At 42.7% G+C, this 12,966-nt stretch overlaps 1 protein-coding gene across 12 annotated transcripts in view; it reads left to right on the top strand.

The window, feature by feature from the left end:
* Nucleotides 1-12,966, top strand: part of LOC117346864 (interleukin-23 receptor-like) — a 104,726-nt gene that overhangs the window by 23,434 nt on the left and 68,326 nt on the right. For 10 of the 12 annotated variants that reach the window (XR_004536669.1, XM_033917040.1, XM_033917039.1 and 7 more), the window contains 2 exons: nucleotides 424-547; nucleotides 10,925-11,088. Coding sequence is in view for 11 of the 12 variants with exons in the window: in XM_033917040.1 (XP_033772931.1) it covers nucleotides 424-547; nucleotides 10,925-11,088 (288 nt within the window). In the remaining variant the exon portion in view is untranslated. The remainder of the gene's footprint in view (nucleotides 1-423; nucleotides 548-10,924; nucleotides 11,089-12,966) is intronic. The other 2 variants (XM_033917042.1, XM_033917043.1) reach the window with 1 other exon arrangement.

Genomic DNA, 12,966 nt, shown 5'->3' with positions numbered 1-12,966 from the left:
TCGGGGGAGGGGGGACGGGTTGCCGCTAAACTTATCACGGCAGAGAGATCCCTTGCCGCGATAAGCTCAGCGGCAACCCGATTTTCTAACGGGCACCTGTGACATGGACGCCAGAGAATCAGGTTATTAGGCGGGCTTAGGCTTCTATCCATGAGGACAGACACAATTCTCTATAGGATGCCCATGTACGATTCTCAAAAGCCGCTTAGGCGGCTTCTGAAACTGGGCGTCCTATACAGAATCTGGCCCTAGATGTCTACAATTAAGCCCAAAAAATTAAATTAGATTTTTAGAGCATATTCTGGAGAGCTGTACCCTGCTAAATATATACTCTCAGAAGTATTTTGGATATTTCTGAGTCGTATTTCTTACAAGAAAACCCACCTTTTAGCAATGCATTAACTATAATGTGTATCCTTACAGATCCTCCAGACAGCCCAACCAATTTAACTTGTGTCATACTTGAAAATTCATTTTATATGACATGTACCTGGAATAGAGGGAAAAATACCCATATAAAAACAAACTACACTGTCCATTTAAGGAGGTAAGTTCCAGTAATGGTAGCTTAATGTACAGACAGGACTGTCCCTCCTGGCATGCCTATCTTAATGAGTACATATTAACATTTTTGTTAATTACTTGTGAGGTGCTTATTATCTGGTAAATACTTAGCTGCAGCAAAAAAAATGGTCTTAGTAACATAGTAAATGATGGCACATAAAGACCTGTGTGGTCCATCCAGTCTGCTCAACAGCCACATTCGTTTCTGAGGCAATGTTAAACCAAAAATCCAGGGACTCAGGGAGGGAGGGCCATAATAAGCAATGCTAGGACCATGGGAGCTGGAGAGGAAGAAGAGAGACAGAGCTGCTCAACATTTAATGGCAACAAAAAAAAAAGTAAAAGACTGAAATAAATCTATTCATCGTGGTTTGGAGACTTTTGTCCCTGAAAACCCCCATCTTTGCTGACTATATAAACTACCATGGTATCATGCCGGCCTCCATCTCCTTAAGCACAAAGTGTGGAGAGCTGAATGCCTCTTGTTAAATCATAAGTCACCAGAATCGTTTGCTTTTTGTATACAAGAGCTCTGCTTCTTCAACATTCAGCTTAAAGGAGCTAAAAAGGTCTATATTCAGTCTTCCCTCTTGTCTTCTAGTAATTCTTCCAAATATTTGTTTAAAATTATAGCTATTCTTCCAATCCCTTGGGGTGTTACCACCATAGCCTGTAGACCCCAAGCAGATTCATTAATCTAGTATTTAAGCTCAAAGGTCGAGAACCTTAGTGGTTCCTTTTCTCAGACAACCTTGCATTCCCCTACTCCCTCTTCCTCCCCTACGCCTTCCTCTGAACCTAGTGCTGACTCAGTCAGATCTCCCCCTTAACTTTCACACTTACTTCATTCTCCCTCCCTATTTTTATCTCTTTGTCACTGAAGATTTCTACCTGTCCATTGGGCTCTATCCCTTTCCTCTGGCTTAATATCCCATCCTATTTTTTTTTTTTTACTTCTAACGCTCTCCCTGATCTCTAAAAGTCTCTCTTCTGGAGTCTTGCCCTCTACATAGAAGAAAGCTTTGCTTCGTCCTATTCTGAAAAAAGCATCTCTTGACTTCTCCGCGCCTTCCAATTATTGTCTCATATTGAACCTGTGTTTCAGTTCTAAATTTGTTAATCTATTATTCTGTATAGACTGTAGATGTCACATAGTCACACTGTTATAGAGTTACCCCCTAAAAATATTAATGTAACTATGCAGACTACTCAAAAATTGCCCCTTATTTCATGATAGATAAATGTTCTGGTCCAGTCATTTTCATTATACATACATTCATTTAAAGATGCAAAAACTTCCTCAAAAGTTAAAGACTCTGAAATATATAGTAAGCTTTTTTATTTTAAACATATTGCTTTCGCCTTAATTGTTTTATATTTTTATAACAGCATTGGGGCTCTTTTATAAAGGTGAGGTGCTTGTTTTGTACTGATTTAGATTTTCCATTTTCTTTAAACTTTTCTGTTTAGAAACGGTAATATTTTATGTGGTTTCTAAAAATCCTATTAAAGTGCTACTGCCAGCATAAATAATAGGAACAAATTAGTGTGAAGCAGTGGCGTACCAAGGGGGGGGCGGGAGGGGCGGTCCGCCCCGGGTGCCAGCCCTGAAGGGGTGCTCCTGGCCTTGCCGTTCAGTCCCCCCACACCCCCGAAGGACCGCTATTCTCACTGACCTTCCTGCACCACCTGTGAAGCAGCAAGCAGCAGGATCGCGAGGTCAGCTATCCCTGAGCTGCTTGGGCGCTGCTTCCTGCGCCGCGGTCCCGCCCCTCCTCTGCGCCTGTCCCTTCCCCTTGAAGGTCTGCACACCCCCCCGAAGGCCTGTCCCCCCCCCCTTGAAGGCCTGCCTGCCTGTCACCCCCCTCCCCCTTGAATGCCTGCCCACCTGCCCCACCCTGAAGGACCGCTCGCCCCCCTGGCCTCCCCGCACCACCTATGAAGCAGCACTACCTATGCTCCCGGCCTTGCCGTTCAGTCTCCACCACCCCCGAAGGACCGCTCGCACCTGGTTTTAAGAAAGATTTGGACAAATTCCTGGAGGAAAAGTCCATAATCTGTTATTAAGACATGGGGGAAGTGTCTGCTTGCCCTGGATCGGTAGCATGGAATGTTGCTACTCTTTGGGTTTTGACCAGGTATTAGTGTCCTGGATTGGCTACCATGAGAATGGGCTACTGGGCATGATGGACCATTGGTCTGACCCAGTTAGGCTATTCTTATGTTATGTTCTCATCTGTAGGGGCCTTTGTTTTCACTTCTTATTTTAATGTATTTTTTTTCTGGGAACTTATCAGTGTTTTTTATAATGGGAACAAAAATGGAAGAGAATTAATGTGTGTGGGATGAGGGGGTAACTAATTTCTTCAGCTAAATAATTCAATCCACTTCAAACAGACATAGGAGAACTCACGCACCATTCACACACCCTCCAACCAAAAACGTCAAAAGAAAAAAACTGTTCGACAACCTCCTAGCCATTCGAGCTGCAACACTCGACCCCCAACCCTACAACCAATTGACATCGACCACATACTGCAAAACCTTCAAAAAGAAATAAAAACCCTTCTATTCAAAAAACACATAAAACCGAATTAACACAATCAGAACTGTCCCAAGCATCACCTGCAACTACTCCATATGTACTTCTGATGTCATGACAATTCAGACATAATTTATGTTATGTTATGTTTGGAATATAAGAAAATTTTCACTGCCTGTTTCTATTCTGACCATTTATTCCATTTCATGGTCATTACAAAAATTTTTTTTACATGGGAGGGTGTCAAAAAATGATGGGCCCCGGGTGCCACATACCCTAGGTACGCCACTGGTGTGAAGAAAACATTTGCATAGGGGAAGACAGGGAGAATGAAATTGTCAGAGTTGTTCAGTAATTTCTCTTGTACAAGACAGCACTGTGGTAAAGGTGTTAACAGAAATAGGAAATGGAAGACAAAAAGCAGAACAAATCAGTTACAGTGGTCTGACACCTGAAAACTTCCAGTATTACTATATGGTCTAGATCAGTGTTTTTCAATGCAAGGACTGCGAACTGATGGTAGCATCTTTTACATTTTTTTTTTTGTTGCCATTAAATATTGAGCACCTCTGACTCTCTTCTTCCTCTCCAGCTCCCATGGTCCTAGCATTGCTTATTCTGGCCCTCCCTTCCTGAGTCTACCATTTCTCCCCCTCCCCCACTCTGTCAATGATGCTCCAGTCAATGAAGATTACTACATGTCCATTAGACCCTATCCTTTCCCTCTGGCTTAAGATCCCATCTCATCATCTTTTACCTCTACCACTCTCCCTGATCTCTAAAAGTCTCTCTTCTGGAGTTGTGCCCTCAGAATGCTGCAACACAATTGGTTGTGACTATTGAAAGAACAGCCCATATCACGCTAGTCTTAAAGAAATTACATTGGTTGCCGGTTTTATTTTGAGTCCAATAAAAGTTCTGATCTTTGAGATCAGAAAAACCGAAGTTCTTGGATTTGACAGTAAAGGGGAGATATGCTGATACTAGGACGACCGTTTTTTGTATTGCTAGCATTGGGTACTATTTTGGCACTTAGATGCTTTGAAAACAGGTCTAGCTCAGAACGTTTAAGTTCCGTCAAGGATGTCTTGGGAAATGTTTGATTATAGGTGAAGAATGTCCAAGTCTAAGCACGTCCATAACATGCCTCCTAACATACCCCATGGATCTATTGACACACAGCAGATAGAACGCCTCACAAGACGTTCAGAAAGATGGTTTCAAAAATTGGCACTTGGACAACCCGGCAATTAGGATGTCCAGGTGCCAACTTATGACAGTTTGTGGACATCTTTACTTTTTGATTATGAGCCCCATGGAGGGACATAATAAAAAAACCTGTCTAAGTCTGATTTGGATATAGGGTGCTAGTTGCCCAAAATCAGCAGCGGCAAAATATCCATTCTTGAAAAGTTCGTCAAAAATATTATTTTTCCTGAAAATTGTTTTATCTGTACGTCCAGACTTTGCTCATCTAGAATGTCACTACGTCTATCTTTATACCACATTCACGACCAAAAATTCGTTCAAGTCCCAAACGCCCAGAACACGGCCTTTTGAACATGGGAGGGGCCAGCATTGTGATGGACTGGCCACCCAGACATGGCAACAGAGCAGAGGGGTACCTTACAGGACAATGCTGTGAACTTCGCAAAAAGGGTGCCACATAAACATCTCACCAATGTGTCAATAGGTTATGGTGAGCTCCCCAAAACCCACTATACCTACCTGTCTACAACCCCAATAGCCCTTATGGCTGCAGGTGGCACCTATATGGCAGTACAATAGAGTTTGAGGAGTTTTTGGTGGGCTCACATTTTCCACCATGAATATAGTGTTTAGAGTGGCTTATGGGCCTGGGTCCTCCTTTCATGGTTCACTAGCCCATTCCCCCCAGACTACTTAAGCCACCTCTTTGCAGCTCTACTAGGCTTTCCTATACCAGGTGCTGATGTTCCAGAGACAGGTATGTATGTTTTTATTCTGAACTTAGTGGGGGTGCAATAGGGTCAGTGAACACAGGGGGAGTGTGTAGAGGTCTATACTTTGTCTCTGCAGTGGTTATCTGGTTACTTTCAATACCTTTTGGGCATTTATACCTGTCTTTACATGGTCTAACTCACAACGTATAAGTTTCACTTAGGCAGTCTCGTCAAACATTCGATTATCCCTACAGTACGACTAAGTGTAGGTCGGCCCACATCCCACCCTAACCACTCCTCCAAAAACATCCCTTTCAGCTCTGGGCACACAGCGGGATTCAGAGGCCTAATTTGTCTCTGGATACGTCCAAAAAGCTGTTTGGATTATTGGCACTTGGAAGACCTGTCTTTTAGATCGTCCAAGTGCCAACTTGGGTGGATTTTTAGACATATTTAAGTTTCGATTATGAGCCCCATAGTGTTTAAATCACCTTTAAAGGCTCATTATGTCTTTCAGGCATTTGGACAACAGGGGCTAGAGAATTATCCTGTCATTATTTTGGTCTGTTTTCATTGTGTATTGTGTGATTTTGTTGGGTTTTTTTTTTTTGTGCAAATGTGTCCTTTTATAACTTTGGCGTGCCTTTCTAATTTTACTTTTGCTTTTAGTACTGTGAGCCACTCTGACCTGCTGCTCAAATAAACATGTGTTATAATTCAGAGGGCGTTGTGTTCTGTGGCCTCTGGCTAAGGAACTGTTATTACAACAACTGGCCTAGGTTTAAAAGGGGGGGGGGGGGAAATTTAGTATTGTCAGTGAAAGCACATGGTATTCTAGTCCTATAATGTCCTGAAGTTATAATGCCACTGTACAGATCCATGGTGAGACCTCATCTCGAGTATTGTGTTCAATTCTGGAGACCACACTACCGGAAAGATGTGTTGAGAGTTGAGTCGGTTCAGCGAATGGCTACCAGGATGGTCTTGGGGCTCAGGGATCTCACGTATGAAGAAAGGTTAAAAAAACTGCGGATGTACTCACTGGAGGAGCGAAGAGAGAGGGGGGACATGATTGAGACCTTTAAATATATCACGGGGCGTATAGAGGTGAAAGATGATATCTTCAGTCTTACAGGGCCCTCGGTGACCAGAGGACACTCGCTGAAAATCAGGGGAGGGAAATTTCAAGGTGATGCTAGGAAGTACTTCTTCACCGAAAGGGTGGTCGATCATAGGAACGAGCTGCCTCAGCAGGTGATTGAGGCCAACAGCGTGTCAGATTTTAAGAGAAAATGGGATATTCATGTGGGATCTATAGGGGAGTAAGAATCAGGGAGTGGGTCATTGGTATGGGCAGACTCGATGGGCTATGGCCCTTTTCTGCCGTCAATTTCTATGTTTCTATTTGAAGCCAGTTCCAGTCGATTTGGAAGCCCCAAACATAGAAAGAAAACTGGTGTATGAAAAAAAAATATGAAAAGAAAGAAAACAGATCTGATAACATCTTAACAAGGAACCTACATGGTCTCAAAAGATTACATGCTGACATTGTGAGATCTTTTGTTAAAACCGACAAAATACAATCTATAATATAAACATTCCACGTTTATGGAGGACCAGTGTGACTGCTATAGCTCTGCATTCCAAATGCGATGATGCTAACGTATCATATTAGAGAACGTCATAGCCTCTATCTTGCACCTCTAGTTTCATATTTAATCTCTCTGCTGATCATTATCAACAAGTTTTATCATTTATGCAAGGAGTATGGTGACTTTTAAGTTCCTGAGATAATCATTTTACTATGAGTATGTTGAAAGACTCTTCTTAAAGCAAAATGACTTTTGGAATAGATTACAGGATTGACGTATTAACCTACAGGATTTCCTGTGTATATTTGGGTAAATGAGCTGGGTAACCAGCTTTCTCTTGAAAAGTTACGTTGCTGATTAAAAAAGATAGATGTGGGCTATAGCCATTGACATGTGCGTAGTTCTAATTTTTGCCAGGGTCCAAAAATGTATAAACAATGAATTGATTTGCATGCTTTTGCATCACAGCAGCTCATTAGTTATGAATTTAAATAAATATTCACAAGCTAATTCTCAAAAAGAAACAAAACGATAGGTTCTCTTTAAAATATTTTCCCAAAATACACAGAGGTCATTCTATAAAGTAGGAAAATTTTGCACACTGATTGCATGAATAAATGATGAGAATAATGGCTGAAATGCACATATATGAATATATGCCAAAATTCCATCTAAGTGCTATTTTGTAAATGCGCACATATCATTCATAGCGCATATTTTACTGGTAGGGGTGCACATAGATAGAGTTTGGGAAGGATCCATACTTACATGCGTAAGTAACTCCGCATTATATAAAAACGTGTAGCTCCAGCATTTAGGCATGAACATTTATGCCAGCTCTAAGGGATGACTTAGGTGCTCATTCCTAAATTATGAGTACATGTTACATTTTATGAACGCATAGCGTGGGTTTTATCGCCGGCAGCGGCAGTAACTGCTCCAACGGCTTTAATGTGCACTGTGTAAGCCAATGTTTGAGTGCATAAAATCTGCAAGTATTTAGTGAAGCAGTGAATTAATTTTTTTTTTCTAACTTGAGAAAAATGTTATGCTGGCCATATTAGCCCACTTTCCAAGGTAATATATAGAAACAGAACAAAAAAAACAAAGGAAATAAGGTAAAATCTTTTTTATTAGACTAACTCGGTGCATTTTATGATGAGCTTTTGAAGGAAACCTTTCTTCTTCAGATCAGAAATAAGCAAATGTTGACAAATATCAGTATATATAAGGAAAAAATGAAAGCATTGTAGGGTTAGGAAGAAGGAGGGATGAGTGGGTAGACAGGAGACATAGAGGTGGCAGAGCAGTTTTAAATGTCTTTATAGTGGGAACGAAAGCCCAGATCTTTGTTAAATCCTGTTAAGGTGTCAAAATATTTTATAATTTTGATTTCAAAAATGTTATTATTAAATTTATTTAAAACTTTTGTATTCTGCTTTTAACCAAAGCGGCTCACAGGTAACATACACAATTTTTAAACACATACAAAAATCTTAAAAATCCACATAACAAACAAGAGCAAAGAAAGACAGGAGTCAAAATGTAAACAGCATCTCAAGCCCATTCTAACAGGGCAACATAGGGCCTGTTTTACAAAGCCGCACTAGGGCTGCAGCGCGGTAACGGCCTTGAAGCCCATAGAGATTTAAAGGGCTTCGGGGCTGTCGAGATACAGCTAGCAGAGATAAAATCTCAATGTGCCTGTTAAAGCGGTTCATAGACAAGTCGGCAAAAGACAAAGGCGCGCGCCGACAACTGAGCGCAAGACGGAGGCGCACGCCGAAGAAAATTACAGTTTTTAAGGGCTCCGACGGGGGTTTTGGTTGGGGAGCCCCCCCCCCAGTTTACTTAACAGAGATCGCGCCGGCGTTGTGGGGGGTTTGGGGGGTTGTAACCCTCCACATTTTACTGTAAGCTTAACTTTTTCCCTAAAAACAGGGAAAAAGTTACGTTTTCAGTAAAATGTGGGGGGTTACAACCCCCCACAACGCGGCGCGATCTCTATTAAGTAAAGTGGGGGGGTTCCCCCCCACGCCCCCCGTCGGAGCCATAAAAACAGTAATTTAGTGCGGCGTGCGCCTCCGCGCTGTGCTCAATTGTCTGCGCGCATTTGACCTGACACCGTTAAAGCATTCCAGAGGACAGGCCCAGCAGTAGAGAAACAAGATTTCTTACTACGCACATAACATACAGTACTCATTATACCTGTGTCAAGCAGCAAAGTGTTCTCAGAGCTCAATGCCCTGTACAATGTCAGACACTTTATCAAATAATCAGGCAAGGTACCATAAACGCCTTGTTGAACAATTTTTAAATTGAATTTGAAAGTGTATTGGTACAATTTCTTTAAGATGGGAGATATGTGCTCATAACGAGACACTCCCAGCAACATCCGAGCCGCTGAGTTCTTGGCTTGTCTTAAAGTTCCCTTTTAGGATTCTCACCATAAAATCATTGATGCAGTGGTCAGTTTTTCCAAAGTGTTGTCTGACAGAGGTGACATCCTGGTTGGAAAAACTGAAAATCAGTACCATAGAAAACTGATGGAAATCCAACAAAGAATTAATAATTGATCTATTAACCATTATTAAGATGGACTTGAGGAAAAAAATGTATATTGCTTATTTCTAGGGTAAGCAGCATAAAATCTGTTTTACTCTTTTGCAGTGGTCTCAAACTCGCGGCCTAGGGGTCACATGCGGCCCGCCAGGTACTATTTTGAGGACCTTGGTATGTTTATCATAATCACAATCTAATATAATAAAGCCCTAAGCAAGCATGCGCACTCCCACCTGCGTGCTCCCATTTTCCACAGGTAGGAGTGCGCATGCGCGAGAATCCCCCCAAGGTGGATGTCGGCCGCCGCGGTGGCTGTTGGAGGCTGCAAGCCGCGGCGGAAGATGGCTGAAGGAGCTGCGAGAGCTCCGCAGAGGCAGACGGTTTAATCTGTCTCAGTAAATTGGTTTTTCTCATTCAGGCTTCAAATAAAATCAATTCTAAGAATAGCTATGCAAAAGTTAAATCCCACTTTTCTTCTGCCTAGCATTTTTATGATAGTAGAATCTTCACTTAATTGCCTATCTAATATAATAAAGCCCTAAGCGCGCATGCGCACTCCCACCTGCATGCTCCCGTTTTCCATGCACTGTAGGGCACCGCAGGTAGGAGTGCGCATGCATGAGAATCCCCCGAGGCGGCTGTCGGCGGCTGCAGGCCGCGGCGGAAGATGGCTGAAGGAGCTGTGAGAGCTCCGCAGAGGCAGGAGGTGAGGAAAGAGAGACAGAGACAGATGGATGAGGACAGAGGGGCTACTAGGGGAACCAGGAGAGATGGTAGGGGATAGGGAGAGATAGACTTCAGGGAGTGTGGAGGGGGCAGGAGAGAAATGGTCTTGGGGAAGGACAGAGGGGGACAGGAAAGGGAAAGATGGCAAAAGAGGTGAAACAGGGTCAGAGAGAGATGGTAGAGGGAGTGAAAGGGGGAAAGGAAGAGATGGAAATGATAGGACCACTGCTGCTTTGGGGCACTGAGGGAGGAAAGGTTGGTACGTCAGGACTGCTGCTGCCGCCTCGGGTAAGTAAAGACCCTGTCAGGAGGGCCAAAAGGGTACAAAGGAAATGGTGAAAGGTGAGGTGGTGGGACTGGGATCAGTGAGAGGCAGGGTCCGGGCATGATAGAGGCGGGGCATGGGTGGGGTCAGATTCAGGGTATAGGTGGAGCTATTCTAGCACCCGTTACTGTAACGAATGTAACAGGCTAAAACACTAGTAGTAAAATAAAACAGTTTCTTGATCATATGTCTCTTTAGCTATAAATGACAAGATTTATAAACTATAAAGAGTTTTACTTCAGGCAAAATTGTCATTTCTTTAATAAGACATTAACTATTTTTTTCTGAAGACCTCCAAGTACCTACAAATCCAAAATGTGGCCCTGCAAAGGGTTTGAGTTTGAGACCACTGCTCTTTTGGGATCTTGCCAGTCACTTGTGACCTGGATTGGCCACTGTTGGAAAGAGGATACTGGGCACGACTGACCTTCAACCTATTCCAGCACGGCACTGCTTATGCATAATGAGAAACCTAAAAACAAGTAGAATTTGGGGGCAGAAGGAAATATGAGGAGTACAATTGCGATCCTAAAGTATTCAGAGTACTGTATACTGTATTGTGACGTGCACAATAAATAATGCTACTTTTATATAATCTTAACACCAAAGTAACAATTTGTTAAAAAGTGACTTGATAAATCATTCCTAAATTATATGAAACTTGCTTGATATAATATTCCTTTTTTTATAGTTTACAGACAAATGAAGAGCAATTGTTTCTTGTAAAAAACAACATCACCATCATTGCAATAAATGAATTGCAAGATTACACACAGTACATAGTTTGGATTGAAGCCCAGAATGCTCTTGGTATGGCAACATCCGATCTTCTGCAATTCCAGCTTCATGAGATAGGTTGGTGACATATATGCTTTCTTTCTTTAAGGGACAAGTATGAGACATTTGTTAGAATTTAGGTACCTTGTTGATTTCTTGTCTGGAGGCTGCCTTATTTTTTACTTTTTGTACATATATTTGATGTGCTAGTTCAAGCCAGCAAAAGTGCTTTTGAAGTTATTTCCTGCTTTCCTTAGGAATCACCTTCTTAACTCTTTTGTGTTTTTTGCTTCAAGAACTTTTGGGAAAAAGTGTTTGTCACAGTGCTGTAGAGATCTCATACACATATGTGCCCTTTTTAAAAACAATTTATTGAATTTTTCAAAATATAAACAAGCAAACCTTACTTGAATACAGATTTAGAAAGAACTCCCACATAGCATGTGACACCAAGAATAATAGGAAATTAACATTAATTATTTAGTCCACAAGATTTAGGATCCAAAGATAAGAAACAAAAGAGAAGAATAAATATATAATTAAACCAAAGGGACAGCACTGGAGAATACTCATTAAACTATGGGTGATACTATTGTACCAATCATTACTCCTCCCCCTTCTTTAACCACAATAAACTCGTATGTGCCCTATTTTGACACCATTAGGAAATCCTTCTTTAGGTCAAGGTGAGCAGGACACTGGAGTAGCCACAAGTGCAAAGGAAGTGGGGGGGGGGAGGCCAGAAGAGTGGCAGCTGGCATATATGGGGTTCTACAAAACAAAAGACAGAAAATACGGAGGGAGGGGCGTCAAGATGGCTGAAGACAGTCACACACACTAACAATTGTTTCCAAAGAACATGACAGCTAAAATTGTGATGATAGAACTTTTAGGCCTAGATTCTTGAAAAACCGTGTTAAAAAAATGACGGGCTGCTATTGCAGGCATTCTGGTGGCAAATTTTAAAAAAGTGAGTCATTCTCCAAAACATGCTCATGTAAATTAGGTTGGCAGAGAGTAGCCAAGATTCGCTAAATTTGCATATGCCCACCACTGGTGATAGTGATAGGCACATGCGCAGAAAAAAAACGCAAAAACAACAAAACAACAAAAACACAACAACAGCGGGAGAGATGTGTAATCTCTCCCGCTTCCAACCAACACCACCCCCCCTGCAGCGGGAGACATGCCTACTCTCCCACTCCCACTTCAGCGGGAGAGATGCCCATTCTCTCCTGCTGCATCACAACACCACCCTCCTGCTTCTGACCCCTCTCTCCCGTACCTTTAATTAGATGGCTGACCGGAGGGATGCCTACTCCCTCCGGCCACGCCATAGTGCAGCCCCGCTTTAAACCCACGGGCTCGCACTGCAGGGAAGGCAGCAGAGATCCAGAGTAGGGGTAGCTGAGAGCAGGACAAGATGGGGCCGAGAGTTGAGAGCGGGGCAGTGTGGCAAGTCCAGCACCGATTCCAACTTGCCCCATTGTAAAAGCAGGGAGAACAATATTTCAGGTGGTAGTAAATTCCAAAAGAGGAATTCCCCTAGCTGTGAGGCTGCCTATCCCAGTACAGAAACCTTAGAGGCCATCTCTGTGCAGAATGAGGTAAGCGTGCTCTGCCTAAGGAGCCTATTCCAGGCAAAGAAAAAAAACTTTTAAAACTGCTTTTAAGTAGCATATGTTCCCTGACCGCTATTTTCATCATGGCCAAAGGGGGAGCCAAAGGCAGTACTGATCCATTCTCATACCTCAGAGCCTAGGGCATGGCTTGCCACAATATATATCAGAGCCTCAGACAGGGAAGGAGGAGGCTCAGGAAGGTGGATGGAAACCAGCCCAGCAGAAGGTGCCAGAGAACCAGACCATAAGGTAGAACAGAGCTCAGCCCAGATCCAATCCTGATGAGGAGTTAATGGAACTGGAGGAAACCGGACTGCCCACTCAGTCCACTTGG

The sequence above is a fragment of the Geotrypetes seraphini genome, chromosome 12 (assembly GCF_902459505.1).
Source record: "Geotrypetes seraphini chromosome 12, aGeoSer1.1, whole genome shotgun sequence".
NCBI lineage: Eukaryota > Metazoa > Chordata > Amphibia > Gymnophiona > Dermophiidae > Geotrypetes > Geotrypetes seraphini.
This window is presented reverse-complemented; position numbering and strand designations above follow the sequence as displayed.